Source organism: Xyrauchen texanus, chromosome 22, assembly GCF_025860055.1.
Source record: "Xyrauchen texanus isolate HMW12.3.18 chromosome 22, RBS_HiC_50CHRs, whole genome shotgun sequence".
Taxonomy (NCBI): Eukaryota; Metazoa; Chordata; class Actinopteri; order Cypriniformes; family Catostomidae; genus Xyrauchen; species Xyrauchen texanus.
The window spans coordinates 31,487,009-31,504,416 of NC_068297.1; the positions used below are offsets into that span (position 1 = coordinate 31,487,009).

At 38.4% G+C, this 17,408-nt stretch overlaps 1 protein-coding gene across 1 annotated transcript in view; it reads right to left on the reverse strand.

Annotated features, from left to right (window-relative positions):
* Window positions 1-437: 437 nt before the first annotated feature.
* The window catches only part of kif26ab (kinesin family member 26Ab), a 31,234-nt gene continuing 14,263 nt past the window's right edge, over window positions 438-17,408 (reverse strand). The window contains exons 4-12 of the mRNA XM_052154315.1: window positions 17,157-17,250; window positions 15,475-15,737; window positions 13,058-13,241; window positions 11,006-11,165; window positions 9,921-10,083; window positions 6,420-9,726; window positions 4,926-5,116; window positions 3,277-3,427; window positions 438-3,131 (exon numbers count right to left, since the gene is read on the reverse strand). Of these exons, the coding sequence (XP_052010275.1) occupies window positions 2,953-3,131; window positions 3,277-3,427; window positions 4,926-5,116; window positions 6,420-9,726; window positions 9,921-10,083; window positions 11,006-11,165; window positions 13,058-13,241; window positions 15,475-15,737; window positions 17,157-17,250 (4,692 nt within the window). The 3' untranslated portion in view covers window positions 438-2,952. The remainder of the gene's footprint in view (window positions 3,132-3,276; window positions 3,428-4,925; window positions 5,117-6,419; window positions 9,727-9,920; window positions 10,084-11,005; window positions 11,166-13,057; window positions 13,242-15,474; window positions 15,738-17,156; window positions 17,251-17,408) is intronic.

Here is a 17,408-nt window from a genome sequence, read left to right on the forward strand (position 1 = left end):
TTTTTTATCTAAATTTGTTTTATAAAAAACTTTGTTTGTAATAAGTGTGTTACAAATGCAAGCATCACTATTATTTTATTTTAATATGTAAGGTATTACTGGCGACCTGTCCAGGGTGTCCCCCGCCTTTCGCCCAATGTTAGCTGGGATAGGCTCCAGCCCCCCGCGACCCTGTACACAGGATAAGCGGTTGACGATGGATGGATGGATGGATGGATGTAAGGTATTTTTTTTTTTTTTATCTATATTTAACCACTTAGTAACATGTTAAAAACACTAGCAACCACACAGAAATTCTTGGAAACCACCCACACAACAGCAAAACAATTATTATAATTATTATATATTTTTCTCATGTTGAGATAAATATTTCTGACAAATCAGTAATATGAATAGTACAACAAAGATCCAGAGACAAAGACAAATACGAAGGACATTTTTATTCACAAGAAAAACAGTGTTATCCCAAGCTGCCAACATATACATTTATACAAAGGTTCAGAAACTTCTTTACAAAAAAAAAAAAAAAAAGATACAAAAATATGCTTAGATTTGAAACATGACTCAACATACATTGTCAGCTTTCAAAGCAAGTATCAGTTTGGTGTCGGTTAAATCCATGTTCATAAAGTATAATGAATGCCAACATAATTATTACAAAATTCAAATAAAAGGAAAAAAGTTTAGAAAAAATACAAATTTCATGCAGCATCTTGAAAAAGGGCATGAGAGTATGTATATAAAAGTAAATAAATCCAGGATTTTCTTTTCTCATGTCAATGACAAAAAGTAACTTGAATGTTGTATGAGATCTAAAGGTCATTCACAACCATACTTCAACAGAAAAGAAACATGAAAGCCATTCTGGCAGCTACATGTGAAAACATTGAATCACTTTCTCAACTAAAGTTCAGCTTCTATGACATAAATAAAAACATTGCAGGTGTTCTTTTACAGCAGTCATTAAACAGCACATTGAGTTTAACACCCGGAGCACTATAAGGTATTGATCGTACAATTCAGAAACTGGTGAAGGCTAGCTCTCAAGACAATCCTTTGTGCCAAATGCTTCCTGTTGCATTTTGAAGTTGTTTGATTAGCACCATGATTGCATGTATGCATAGGACTAAGGCCTGGATCTACATCCACAGTGTACATCTTAAAAAACCTGCAGCGTGTCATCAACTGAAGCATTGCATGTTGGTGTTCATAATGTTTGGAGACATGGACAGGTCAGGTAAGATCATTTTTATGACATTCAAGAAGAACCTTCCTTAGTATATATTAAGTGTCTTACCCTGCTGAAAAGTCCAGCATATGTAGTCACCAGTAGACCTATATGTTGTGCTTTGTTGGTCTTCAGCATGGGATGCGGATATGCTGGATCCCCACCAAGTGTCTAATTTATCTCAAAACAGCAAGACTTCCTTGGTTACTCAGCTTCACCAGAAAGACCATGCTGGTCTAAACTGGTCTTCAGAAGGATATCAATATTATCACATATGCCACTGAAGGGGCCACAATGTGTAAAATCGCATCAGATATTTTAAGGTTCCTTCCAAATCACTGTTGTTGTTGTCTAAATAGTATTAGAGAGGACTGACTCTGTCTTTTACTGCACAAATGTCACCTCACCCAGCTCTTTAATGCAGATAGAAATGCATCCACAGAGAGAGGCTGGGCTAGACATGTCAGGTTACACCGATGAATACTCTTTGCTGAAGAGACTATTTAAAGTAAACAAGAACAACAGTTTGATCTGCATTTTAATAGAATGCACCTATCCAACAAGACACATCCATTGTTACCATAACAATGATGTTCAGTTGATGCACAATGATGACTAATTTATCTGCTGAGGACCATTATTGAGGCTTGAAATTGTACACTCTTTTTTGTGTTGTTCACTAAAATGTTTGAATTTACATTCACATTGAGCACCTTTTAGGTAAATCTAGTACCAATTCAATACACAACAAGTGATTCTTTCTGTAAGTGTTGTTTGTAAAGGGAAATCAACACGGTAAAGGTGAAGTGTGTAATTTATATTCCACTAGCGTCACCAAATGGAATTTCAAAAATGATGAATATTTCTCAGGTTTCCTGAAAACACCCACCAACTTCCATTGGTGAAACAAACAGATAGTCCAATCTCAAACCAGTGGCATAACTTGGATCTTACAGCTTGGAATACCCAAATGAGTTTGGGGAAATATTTTTAGAGAAACTGGCTTGCATTACATGAGACTAACAAATTGTGTTCCTTAAAAAGGCAAGATGTAAAAAATCACTCATACACTAACAAGAAATAGAACATGAGGCTCAAAAGGTTTAATAACAATATGCTGCCAGAAGTGAAAGTTTAAGAGGCAAAGGCAAACTGTGGAAAATCAGCTTATTGCTCTCCTTTCTCACCCAAAATGACATTTTACACACTGCATGATTATATAAATACACTATAAAATGCAATCAAATAATTGTAAAAAATAAACAAAAAAATGGTTCGGCTTGAGTATGCTGGTCTTAGAACTAGCACCAGTTGAAAAAAAAAGATTGACAAACAATCTACACAACAGTCATTTGAAAAAGGCACTTTGTGTTGTGGTTGAATAACTCTTCGGTAAATTAGAAGGATTTTTTTTTTCTCAGGTCAGGAAACGTGTCAAATGCACCAAAGCTTGTTTGCTTTCCATTTGAGGAAGTCTATACAATACGTTTGTAATGAGGCACTGCATTTTGCCAGAAAGATTTTCTCTTTTCCAGAAGATAACAAGTTACTTCTTCATGCAGAATTCAGTGTTCCGTCCTATTATTATGATCTTCCTTTGTTCCATTTTTGTTTCTCAGAATCGCCAGACAGGCTGCTACATTTTATTATCCTTCCGTTCAGACATCCAGGGTTCTGTCTTTCTTTCTCCATCTCGCCATCTCTTTCTGCTGTACATCCTGATCTTATACCTCCACTTCTTGCAGACCTTCTTGCACATCAAATGCTACATGGATATCGAAGCAGGTTACCATCATGACACGGGACTTGCATAGGTTGACGCAGTATTCCAATTCTGACGTTGCCTGCTCCAACGCATCTAGGTACTCCTGCGACTCCTGATCCATATCCTGTTCTACCTCAACTGTGCAAAACAAACCAGTAAACATGTTAAGAAACATCTTAATACATAAATCCACTGACATTTAGAATGTTCCATTATTTTATATATATATATATGCATATGTGTCCAAACTTGTGGTAGTGTGAAAGGTATGCATAATTCTTACACTCTCCTATCCACTTGCTGGGGTCCATCATTAGTCTAGACTTGGTTTCCTCAAGCTCGTCTTTCAGAGTCTTATGTTTGGCTCTGAGATCTTTGATCTGCTGCTCTCGTTTCTCAAGAATCTTCAATTTAGTGTTAAAATACATTAGGCCCTGTGGACAGAAGATGGATATGACTTTGATTAAAAATACTGTAGCAATTCCATACCACACGCAGACTGAGGGGAAATCTCGTTTTTTCTTTTTTCTTTGGCATATTATTGAGTGAGAGGGCATTTCACACTAGTGTTATGAGGAAAAAAGGGTGGTGCAGTGCAGGTTTCACAAAATTACTTCAATTTGTCCTAGACTGTGGCATTTACCACACAAAAGAACCACAGGAAACAGAACTAGAATGTTACTGTGATATATTCCAGGCATTGTAATGGAAGAAAACAAGCATCCTCCCATGGTCTTGTGTTATAGTTTGATACACTTATACTGTATAATCTAGCCACATCTATACTGATAAATCAACATACCTTCTCAACACCCTGAACTGACTTGAGACAAAGATGACAGGCGATCTATAATAAGAACTTGAGATATATATATATATATATATCATCCATCAAGACTTTCATTATCCAATCAAAAGCAGCATCCAACACAAACACCACCTCCAGGAAAACACCCTTGTTCGTTACTACAGAAGGTACAATATCCATGGAAATCTCAAACCACAGTCCTTTGCAGTACTAATCAGCCGTAATAACTCTGAAGACAATTTTTGGATTATCTTCTTAAATCTATTTGAGTGTAAACAAAGCAACATTCCACTGATTAATGCACATTCCCTTAACAAATCATGCTGGAATGCTCATAAGTGAGAGCACTTCATAAGAGCAATAACATACCTTCAAGCAGCTATATACAGTAACTAGATAGTCCTGGCCGAAAATGGAATTGGAAATAAAATAATAATACTGTACATTAATTTACTGTTGAATTTCACTTCTCCAGTTTCAAAGCCTTTCTTGTATAGCCTTCCTCTAATTTCTCCTGCATAACCCAATTAGTGTCAGACATCTATTTGCTTTCCATCACACTAGTGTTTCAAATTTAATGATTTTTGTTCCTTTTCAAAGAAAACTTGATCAGGGATTTAGATGCAATCATTTATCAGGAGACATAGAGAGGGTCAAGACTGAAAGCTGGATATTATCCTCACATACTTAAAAAAAAATGCAAAGGGCTATAGAGACCTTCATTCAATGACAAGAGTCTGAATGTGGTACATGGACAATAGCATATGCTATTTGCAAAGCAAATCTTTAGGCAGCTATATCCAAGAAAAAAAGTGGTTTGTGACATTTCAGCTATCCACTTCAGCTATGAAGTATTTATAGATTCAAACGGTAAATTGATATAGCTTACCAGCCAGCTAAATCAGCTGAACACCAGCTAGGTCAAGTTAGATGAGACCAGTTAGATGAGCTTAAACCAGTAAAGACCAACAAACCAGCTTTTTTCAGCAGGGATAGAAAAAGTAGTTTGCATTGCCATGAGAAAACACTAAAGTTCTAAATAAATATTTACTGAAATAGATTAATATTACCGGATGTTTTCCAAGTAATTTTGTTCTCCATTTGTCGAAGCACTCTATTCTTACCTCATCTGCCTTCTCCTGTTTTCTGCGCTGAAGCCGCTCAACATCATCAATCTCATACACCTTGATCTCAAAAGGCTCTTTCAGTGGTCCAGGCATAGGGGGAAGGTCCACCCACTGGCCTGTGGTCCCAGCCTTACCGAGAGATGCGGTGTCTGGCAAGGGAGCTGGGATGAGACGCCGCCTCTGGAGGCCTGGTGCATTGAGAGAGAAAAATCTGAGATGGAATGTTTGAAAAGGAAATGGGGCACAGAAGCAAAATGTGATACAAAAAGAGAAATAAAATGAATAATTGTTTTAAAAAAAGATGGATGAGAAAATCAATAGAAAGCAAGCTGTGCCAATTTGATAAAAATACATAAAGAACAAAACAGATCCCAAAGAATATACTAAGTGGTTTAGTCATTTGTATGTATATACAGTATGTATGAGGAGGCAGACATAGATGGGGATTCATATCAAAACCTTCTGCCTGAATTAAATCTAATGTAGAGATGTCCAGCATTCAATTTAAGTTATGTAGCTATGCAATAGCTGTCACATGTAGGCATATACAGTACAGTACATACTGTATGTTAAACAATTAACATGCATTTTAATAAAAAATATATATGAATGAATTAATGAATGAATGAATTCATTTTCTGACACTACACTCAAAGCGCTTTACACAGTGAACAGGGAGGGGACCCTCTTCAAACACCACTAGTGTGTAGCATCCACCAAGATAATGCAACGGCAGCCATACTGCGTCAGTATGCTCACCACACACCAGCTATTGGTGGAGAGGAGATAATAGAGTTATAGAGACATTAATGGATGGGGATTATTACAAGGCCATGATTGATAAGGGCCAATGAGTTGACTGTTCTTCAGTAGCCTTCCCAGTCACTGAATTTGAATCCATTAGGACACCTTTGGGATTTGGTAGAACGGGAGAGTCGCAGCATGAATGTGCAGCTGATAAATCTGCAGAAATTGATTGATGCAAACATGTCAATATGAACCAGAATCTCAAAGGAATGCTTCCAACATCTTCTTGTGAAATCCATGCCATGAAGAATTGAGGGTGTTTTGAGAGCAAAGGGAGGTCCTACCCATTATTAGTATAGTGATCCTAACAAAGTGCTGAGATTGTGTATATTGTATATCAACATAAATAAATAATGGGAAAATGTATAGAAAAGTCTTGCTGCATTGCTTAGGAATAAACAGGTTGACCACATGGAAGGTTGTGAGACTGGTATTTTTACACATACTTCCAGACACATTTCACCTGTTTATAACAATACTTTATGTTAAGATACACTCTCAAAATTATAAAAGATAGAGTTGGACAATTTTGAGAGCATTCTGAATATTATACCATTTGGAAAACACTTTCAGTGTTACAGTTGTTCATGTACAAGTGCAAAATTCTCAATACAAAATCAACATGACCCCATCAAAACAAAAAATAAATAAACACTTAAAAACAAAACAGAACCTGTTATTTACCATTTGATCTCTTCTTGGGTGATTTGGAGCTCCTTGTGCGACCAGAGGAGGACATCCCACTCTCACTCACAGAGTCATGGGCTGAAGAGGCACTGCCAGTTGCTTCACTGTCACGGATCATGCTCTCATAACCACTGCTTCCACCACTGTGGTAGAAGAGTGCAGTTCGTCCCATGGCAGGAGGTAACTCCCCACTTAGGATGCTACTGTTATCACTTCCATGCCCACTACTGTAGCGCTGAGGTCTTCTGGGGGCTGTGATCTTACTATACGGGGAAGGGAGAATTGGGATGGGGGTAGGCTTGTCTTCATTGAGGTTGACTCCACAGTCATTGCCACTGTCTGAATCACCTGATACCCTAGAGTGTTTTCCAGAAGTATTGGCCATTGCTAATTCACTAACGCGACTGTTTGCTGCCCGCATTGCTTGCTTGGTACCCATAATAGTTCCTCTTGTGGATTTACCATTGCCTTCAACTGTTGTTCGAGGTAATGCATTCTTTCCTGAAGGTGGAAGGTTAACATTCCTTGTTGCAGGAACAGCAAGAGACCTGGTGGATGAACTCAGGGCTTTGGAGTTGCTTGCAGACAATGTACGAGATTTGTTTCCATTTACAGGTACTGGTCTTGTAGTTAGGGTTCCTTTGACAAGCCCACTTTTTCCAGTGATGACTGGGTTTATAGAAGAAGGTGTAGAGGTAGAAATTGGGAAAGAGGTGGCAACAGGTCTGCTGACAGATTTACTTGACTTGCTGTTGAGACTAGCTCCGCTGTTCTCTCGACTAAGAGCAGGTTTAGACCCCAAAGAAGACAAACTGTCACATCTGTCAAGAGATATCTGGCTTCCATACAGCTGACCTATATCTCCTCTAGCTCCTCTAGCCTTAAGATTGGAGGTCACTTTTATCAAACTATGGTCTGACTTTAAGTTTGATGCTATTGCACTATTTGAGTCACCCCTACAGCAAAAATCAGTCTCATCCTCTGAACCTGTAGCCCTTGGTGCTATAGAATTTCCTGCATCATGAGCAGACTTTAAGGCACTTGAGGGAAACAGGATTCGATTATTTTGATCCAAACTGGATTTGCGAACTGGTGGGGGAGGTGGAGATACATTTCCATGTTTTGACATACTCTCCTCCTGCTTACTTGTCTTTACACTTTTTCCCAATGAAGAGAACTTCAAACTGCCTGTTGATGAACTCATATCTTGAACAACCTTGGCATCAATGGATGCATGGATGACTGGAACTGTCCCAAGTGTTGTTGCTCCTCGTCTGAACTGTGGCATCTTGCTAGGGGGATCTATTCTCCTGTTTTTGCTGGATTTTTCACATCCATCCACTATCCTTTGGGATGGGTTTGACCCCAATGTTTTAGGGGGCATTCGAGGTACACTGTTGCTGTTTGTTCCTGCTTTTCTTGCAGGAATTCTGCTCATTCCATTTTTCACCAGTTTGGATGAAGAACCTGAATTAGAGTTTATTGAAGACTCCAATGAGCTATCTGTTCTATGCCATGGATTATCTGGTATGCAGTCTTGCCTAGGTGGCTCACGTCTCCAACTGCTACTAGTGCTGCTTCCACTGACACTGCTATTCTGGGTTATGGATGAGGTAGGTTTTAATTTCCTGGAAAGATTGCGCTGGACAACCAGAGGGTCTCGTGTGGACTGGGGATCAGATACATGAATGGTATTTGCCTTTTCCAGTTTTGGTAAACTTTTGGCAGGTACTTTCAAGGCCTCTGGAGAGGATGGGCACTTGCTAAGGGAGAGTTTGCTTGATGTAGCACTGTCGCTATCCAATGAGAAGCTACAGCCACTATCATTCAAAGAGTTTTTAGACTCCTTTTGTGGCCTGCTTTGGAACATGCTTAGAGATTCAAAGTAAAAACTGCGATCTGGGCCATTATGAGCCCCTTGAGGGAGAAAAACGTCTGCTGATTGGGCACCTTCACTCTCAAGTGTACAGACACTTACTTCACTGAGCCATGAGGTGATAGAAGACCCATGACTCCCCAGTGAAGCAAAGGTTTTCTCCTGCAGTGGTGCCACCATTTTAATGTTTGGCTCTGAGGAAACAACACTACATGAATATGCATCGAACTCATCATTTATACTGCTAATGATGCTTACTGGTCGTGACCCTGAGGCGAGTGCCTGTAATGAGCAATCACTATTGAAGCTAACTATACTTGAGGGCCTCCCATTGTCCACAATACTGCCAATACACAACTCTTCCACAAGAGTGAACACAAGCTCATCCTCACCATTCAACTCCACTGGCTGTTGGAGGGTAACAGTTGTCTTTAAGATGTCCTTTTCCATGTATCTTTCACTAAGATTGGACCTTACTTCAACAGGAGTACTGGGGTTAAGATGATATACTCTGACAGGAAAATTCTCATTTGAATCCCCTCTTTTTTGATGGCTCATCCCAATTGGTGGTATCCTTGTGGCAGACTTTTCTTCAGTGTCACTATTGACCCTTACATAATCTCGTTGTTGTGGTGGTGGGGGAGCAGGCTTGGGTAACTGTTTTTTATTGAAAAATATTTTTTCCCTAACCACAGGCTCTGAGTTTTGGGATGCTGTTGAATTACTTTGTTTTCTTGGGGTGCAAAGTGCTCCATTTTCTGACATTTGCACCTTTTCACCATCTGCACTTGTCCTACACACACTCTCAGACATGTCTTTGAGATCTTTGTCTAATGTTTTGGCACTTTGACACTTGGAATGTTCTGGTCTGTACTTGTGTTTTGGACTGCTGGGCAGTTTACTGACAACAGAAATGGACTTTGTTGATATGCTGTCCTGTGTTGATAAAAATGGAGAAACCGAAATGGAACTGGAGCCTTCTTTCAACTTGGTTGCACTACAGTCCATTTTATGGCTTGTAGAATTTCCTCCAGACTCTCCAACAAAAGCTGTAGGTTCCTCACTACCATCGATACATTCTAATCGCTCCTGAAGCTCAGCAAAGGTGTTGCATTTGAAGTGGTCTTGGTCAACTGGGCCATCTTTTCCTCTGTGCTTGCGGTTAAGAGAAGGGATGATAGGAACAAAGGCTGGGGGACCCTCATTGTCACTGAGTTCTTGATCAGAGATGGCAGCGCCACCAGGGCAAACGTAAATAACAGTGTCACATGACTGCTCGCTGCTTGAAGAATAGTCTGGATCACTAAACAATGATGGTAAATCTGGGTCAAGGGCAACAGTTCGGGGATGAAAAGGCCGCAAGTGTGGTGGTCGACGGATCCTTCCCTCATCACAGGAACTCTCTCCTCCAGAAGAACTTGATGCATACTAGACAAAGAGAAAGTCTAAGTCAAACAACTGTAAAGAAAGTTCATTCTTTTATGTCTTGCATTTATGTAATCACCAACATGTTAAAAATGTACAAGTAATCACACTAAAATGAACAACATTTGATAAAAAATACAGCAGAATAAATTTATTTTCTATTTGAGTCTTCTTGAATTGTAGTCCTATAAAATTACCTTTGATTTTTTTTTCCTCATGCAGTGGATTCGGGAGGCCAACTGAATGGTGGTGAGAGACTCTGTATAATTGGCAGCGGAGTCCGATATGTGGGCAATCATTGTTGTCCTACAGTTGATGTTCCCCAGAGAGTCACGCAGTAACATTGTGAGCTTGCTATTTCTGGAAAAATACATTTTGATTATTAGTATAATTACAGGGTGATAGATTGTCAGCAGAAAGTGAGCTGTTTACTCATGTACTGAGAGAGCCAAGCCGTGAAATTTTCTCTAAACCACACCAAAAGATGTAAACCATATTAGTCATAAAAATATGTTTATATTGCAATACTGCTAAGTGTAAATCTTGCCATAGGTTCTAGAGCGGAAATGAAGAATATGTAACCCAAACTATATGTCAGTTTCTTTTAGAGATTTTTTTAAAAACAATGTATGCATGATTCATCTATGAGCCCAGAAGAATAAAGATAAACAGTAGTGTATCAGTCAAAAGATAAACCTGTCAACACAAGTTCACAGGCATGAACTTGTATCTGGAAGCTTTGATTATGTGCTCAACTCCTTCTGTATTATGTCTTCTAAGGAAATACAATTTGACCTCAGAGGCAGATATCTTCCTAATAATCATGCACATACTGCTAATGACCATACCTATGAAAAGCCTTTATTCTCTATGCAAGATTCCACTTCACATTTCATTATAGAAAACAACCTACAATATGACTATTTATGATTGTGCCTTACAAAGGCAAATCGAAGTAACTACATAAAAACTGAAAAACAAATAAATGGCTGTATAAAAAAAAAAGTTACTTGTTTTTAATGTGGGTTTTTAAGTTATTGCAATTTTGACTCCATTTTCTCTAAATCTGAGCATAGGCTATTTGTGCCAAAACCATCTGTCACAGTAGTCCAAGAGACCTGATTTCAGTCATAACTTTTACCAAATACGCAGTTACTGTGTTTTGCCTTCACATGACAGAATTATAGACACTATTTTATACTTATGTTACTTATATGATGTTTTTAAGATGTTTTCCAGATGTCTCAGTCATATGCATTTCATAACAAAATGGCTCTCTTACCTATATGGGACGTGTTTGGCTCCATTGGCCAAAGCCAGTATGACATTGCCCAACGCAGTAAGAGAAAGACACAGACCTCCTCCTCCGTCTCTGCTTTTACTCAGCACCTTCTCACAGCTTCCCAGGTCAATCAGATGCAACCGGCTCCTACCACCAGACACTAAAGAGCAAATTGAAGAAAAAGAGAGGTGATTCCTGAGGTCCAAACATTCTGTCATTGTGACTTTGTGATTGCATCTCAGCTGTGTTCAACACAACCAAATTTTATTACCACAACCAATGCATAATTTTTTACTATTAAATAAATACTTTTGCAACAGTTACATTTACATTAATTATGCTTTCATATAAAAATTACCAAATTGAGAGCTTAAAAACATAATAACAAAATTGTTAATATAATAAAATCACGTAGCCATGCAATGTAATAACTATTGTGTTAATATAGTGTTTACAATAGCAACAGTGTAAACGTGAAAAATTATAGCAGTTAAAAGACATATAATTCATTCTTAAACCTACCATGCAATTGAAGATACAAATACACTGACAAACCCGATTACTGATATCAGTAGCAGCTACTACCTGTCAACAGTTTGGATACACTTAACTTTTATTTGTTTTTTAAGGATCTTAATCTAAAGGTTTATGGTAAAATGCTTGAAATTGGTTTCACAGACAAATATAATTTGTACCTAAATATTAATGTCTTTACAATTTATTTATTTAAATTAGCTGGACCAAATAGTGTAGGAAAAGTAGCCAACAAGTGGCCAGCATACATAGGAATTCCAATACTGTTTCAAAAGCCAATCCAAGGTGGTGTAACGGTGGCCAGCTGGTAAATAGCTGTGCAGTGTGTAAACCTCACTCTCCTGACCTCAAGAGGTGCACTAGAGACTGACGCTAAAGGTTGTAGCCTTTAGCCTCCTTGTTAGAGCACCCGGCGCCCACGCCAGAGACGCTGGTTCGAGTCCCGTTTGGAGTGGGGCGAGCAGGACCAGTAACAATGGTGCCGTGACCCAGATGGGAGTGAGGTTTAGGGGGGTGAGTGTAACGGGAGCCAGCTGGTAGATAGCTGTGCAGTGAAAAAAACCTCACTCTCCTGACCTCAAGAGGTGCACTAGCGACTGACGCTAGAGGCTGTAGCCTTTAGCATCCTTGTTAGCGCACCGGCCTCCCACATTGGAGACGCCGGTTCGAGTCCCGTTCGGAGCGGGGCGAGCAGGGCCGTTTACAGTGGCACCTCATGAAGTTGGTTGGGAGAATGCCTAGAGTGTGCAAAGCTGTATATGTAGGTAAAATGTGTTTACAATGAATAGCTAAAGTACAATAAACATAAGTGGTGAATGATGGTCATTATCTTCATTTACTGTTTGTTTTATTTCACGGAAAGACAAAGGGTGAATCTGAGATGACAAATATTTCACACCATGTGGGCTAAACAAGTGTGTTGCACGTGATCATATAAAATATTGGCAGACCTTGAAACTCGACTACGCTATATTATTACATTTGTGAAAAACAGGAAAAACTATTTTATCCCTTTCCAGCATTTTGTCTTCCTTTTGCTGTTTTTCTCAAATAATGTCACCAAGCATTTAAAATCTGCAGGCTTGATGAAGCCATTTAAGGGTGCTTCTATGGTTATTCCACTGTTATTAGATGCTGTGGCCAGCACAGCATTTACATATGCATATCAGCTATGTGATGGCATAGTGACAGGTACCTCTATGATTAGAGCTGTTAGCTGCTCATTAATTATTAATGTCTGTTAAAATTCCCATTAAGGTTTAATGAAGTGGTCAAAGCAGGCATGATTGATTTCACTCCTACCATGATGGAGTGAGAGGGAAATATATGGGATTCTGGTAACACTGATTCAGTCTGTAATATCTAAGCTATTACATCAATGAGCTGGAGATGTATTTTTGGGAATGTGAGGAGGAGGAGAAGTTATTAAACTAGACTGAGCATAATCAATTTACTACACACAGAGGCTCTAACATCACAGTAGTTTCTTCTAACACAGTGTTTAAACATTAGACTTACTTCCACCCTTGCCACTCTTTTCCATGCGGTATTGGTAGATATGCAAGGTGAACAGCATGTGGGAATTGCGACGGTCTTTCTCGTCTGCATCTGGCTGGCTGGTGCTACGTGCTGCGATGGCTGCATCAAGAAACAGGGCAGCCTGCTCTACGGTGGGTGCCCTTAACTCACTCTGGTTCTGGAGCTAGAACATGGAGAGGGTTGAGATAGAGCTTTTAAGTGAGTGGTATCGAAAAAGTGCAAAACACAGGTTTGTGGATATAAAAATCCCATGAATTTTTTCCATAGAGAAATTGATTTTTAATGATACAAACTTATAAACCTTTCAAATGTTACCATGAGCTCTGAGGTTTTTAAACCACGAAATATGCTTCCTTAAAAGCTCCAGTTCATCCTAAAAAATATATAAAAAAATGCCAAATATCTGATGAAGAACTACACGACCCTTAATAATGAATTATGATTCAACAATCAGATAAGTTGCTGTTACTATAGAAACGAATTGTGTCTACTCCCATTAAGAATTTCAAATTACAATAATTTTTATTAGAGATGGTCTCCCTACACAATCAAACTACTTACATATTTACATATCTATACAGTTTATACATTTACAATAAAATAATTGACTTTAAGTTAATGGCTTTAAAGTGTAAAGTGTCTTTTCTCATCCAATACATCATTAGATTACATCAAAGACAGGGTTTCAGTGATAAGTTTTGTACTCCATTTTGTCCTGCATAAATGAACAGACATCAGACAACCCATAAATGGTTTAGTGTGTTGTGCCACAAGGTTCATTCTTAGGTCCTTTGTTGTTCTCCTTGTACATACTCCAGTGGTATTATTAGCTTGGGCAAGGTTGTGTTCTATTATGGTTGATAAAGATAAGAAAAAAATAAATATGGTTGGAGCTGACAGAAAAGGAGATCAAGATAACTGAGCCTCTTCACACTGTTCTAGGCAATACAATTCTCTGGGTCAATCATAGAAAAACAAATGCCCATGGAAAGAGTAGGATTATTGAAGGAAAGAGTGAATAGTGGCAGAGGGCAACATCTCTTCTCATAAAGAAAGCCTGGTGGAAGATGGAGTATATTTATGGTCATCTTCAAGAAGACAAACAATTTTGCATGAGTCAGTCCTGCAATGTAGAATGGGTCATTGCTCCATGCATGTTCTTTCTTGATATTTATGAAAGATTTCAGTATGATTAATGCTGATTTGACCTTAATAGGTGGTACAATTTAAAAAGCAGCCATCCATACAGAGTGATATTCCTTAAGAACAACAGCTAGCAACAGCTTTCATGCATTGTTCACTAACTGCCTGTGGCCTATGGTACACTCTGGAATTAGAGACAAGGGAGAACACTGGGAGTAGAAATGGGCATAGAGTAGACCCACTCCCCATATCTGAACTTCACAGGGCTCTAGGCAGCCTTTGATGTGCAGCTCCCCCCCCCCCAAAAAAAAACACTAAACAACAACATCTGATGCCAACACCTGGCAGCGCTTTTAACTACCCTCTACCTACCCCGAAACAAGAACTACCCCCAACTGGTATTATTCCCCTATTATTCCAATGGAAGGTAAGAGGGGGAGGGGATGGTGAAACAGAGCAGCAGCTCCTCTAGATCATTCCTGATGGGGCAAATAAAACATCTGTCTATCAGTTCCAGAAATATTTGGTGATGGCACTAATCCAAAACTATTCTGTAATACACACTGGTAAGGGTAAAGAGAGATGTATTTAAAACCTATGAAAACTAATTAACTGTCAGAATAAAAATTATACAATGATTGTCGTTGCCAATTGGCCTAGACATGTCATAGGCTTTTCTACCACATGGTCCAGACAAGTTGGGAGATATGGGAGTTTCTCCATAATAATAATAATAAAAACACAAATTACAAAGTCAAAAATAAAACAAGTAAAATCTAAACTGGTTTTATTCAAGTAATTTGTTTTATTTATTATGACTAAATCAACCTGACTACATTGGGTTTTAGTACCAATTTCATATTTTTTTTAAGACTCAGATCAGGTAGAAATAAGCTCTTAAACGTGAAGTGTATAATTTCTGCACCACCAAACGGAATTGTCTATTTTCAGGCAAGATACCCAAACACTCCCCTGAAAAAAACCTGCCCCAAACTTACATAATTGGTTGGGCCAATGTTGGTCGAGATGCTCAAACATCGATGTTGTGATAGCACCACTGAGTCAGTGTTTACACTTTTCGGAGGGGAATCAACCAACAAAAGGCTAACCTTTTAAGTTGGGATAGGCAAAATAATTCTATCTGCACATTTTCACTATTTAGTGTGTAGATTATTATATTAAATATAATCATAATAATCAGAAGTGCTTTTTCTGGAACCATCAGGATACGATCTTTTTGTGAAGTTACTCACCTGTGTACCACATATGGGGTCTTCCCGCAGGTAGACACCAGGAGACTGGCCTTCCTGCAGACTGCCCGTGGGGACATCCGACAGCAGGTCCTGCAGACTCTCGTTTTTACCGTAGATTTCCACGGCTGACACCCGCACAGAGAAGTGTGTACCAGTCTTCTCCTTACGCTCGTTGATGAGCTTGAACAGCCAGGAGATGGCACAGGGAGCAATGCCAAGGCTCTGGGTGGAGCTGTCTGTGCCAATCATGGTGTATGTCTTTCCTGGAGAGAGAGAGAAAGCTGTTGATTCTGGCAAGATGATGATAATGTTGATGATGATGAGCACTCAATGAACAAGTGTTTCATGTATAGGTATTTCAATCACTAATTTGATTAAATAACTGTGTTGGAAAATAATCATATCACATCATTATCAGTACTTTAAAAGGATCTGATGAAATGGAATGAGTTTTAAATCTCATATTATTTTAAGAACTTTTTCTAACTGAGTTTATTTAAAAGGCATATCTATTTACACCTCGATGTAAAAAGCATCTGCCACACAGTGAGTGTAGATTACATCATTGTATTACTAATATTGTAGTAACCATATTTTTTTGGCAGAAAACATAGTTTTAATGAAATTAACCATGGTGTTAGTACAGTAATATGGTGGTATTATAGTTATCATGGTTAATTTTGTGGTTACTATAATTTTACAAAAAATACCATGATGAAACCATGGTTACAGTAGTAAAAGCAAGATTATTTTTCTAAAGTAAGATTAAGGTTAGGCTTAGGGGTAAGGGTTAATGCAGTGTGTCTGTGGGACTCTAAACAAACATAATAAACACACTGCATTGATGCCCATACTGTTTGTTGTATTTAAATATGGGTGCAAATAGAATATTACACTATTTGCACCAGGGTTCGGGCGAATATAATATCTGCCACCATTTGCACTGTGGTGTAAATTAGTATACCATTATTTGCATCAGGGTGCAAATAGCATCTGCCTATATTAAAAGTTGCAAAATGGAAAAATAGGATTTCCCCTGCCTCATTTTTTATTTATTTATTTTTTGCTGATAACTAGGAAACGTTTAAATAAACAAGTGTGAAACATGATTATTTTCACAATCCAATCAAATAACTATTAATACAATCAAGATCCTCCCAATAGTATTTCCACTGATTATTCCATTTCACTAGAAACACATAACCAAGATTAAATGCAATTTGAATGCCAATCCCATTAATGTCATCTTTAAAGATCAAGACTACAGTTTAACAGTACTGAGCATTAAGTACAAAAAGATGTCAAATGTTCTGTAGAGTCTACCCTGCTCTCTTTAAAAGAGCCATAAATAATGCTTGAACGCTGAGGCCACAAGTAAAAAATGAAGGATGAAACAGATGCAATGTTTTACAAGCATAATTGGCAATTGCTCAGACCTCTGATGCAGTCTGAGGGTCAATTAGCCAGCTTTTAATTACAGACTCTAGCCTCTGGTCTCTCATTCACACACACACTTGAGTGACCCACTCGTATACTTTCAAAGTAAAACCACATTTTGATATTCACTCTTGATACTTGACATTAAAATATCAAGCAATCTGTCATAAACAACTGTACAGTAAGGCCAATGGCTGAACTGGCATTTCAGTTCATTGGCATGCCATGTTTTGAGGATAACTTACCAACTTTGACATGACCGAAGCAGAATATGCACCCATCTGCTCCATTCACCACTGACTGAATAACTTCAGCCACTGTCCCTGAGCAAACTTCAGCCTGTGGGGGGTGGGTAGGGGAGGGGTTTTAAACAGTTTTCTACTGTTATTAATATGTGAAATCATTATTAAGCAATTCAGTTTTGATACAACTATTGCATGATTAAGGTGAACAAAATATGTTTAATTGTGTCTTGCAACAAAATGCCATGATTTGAT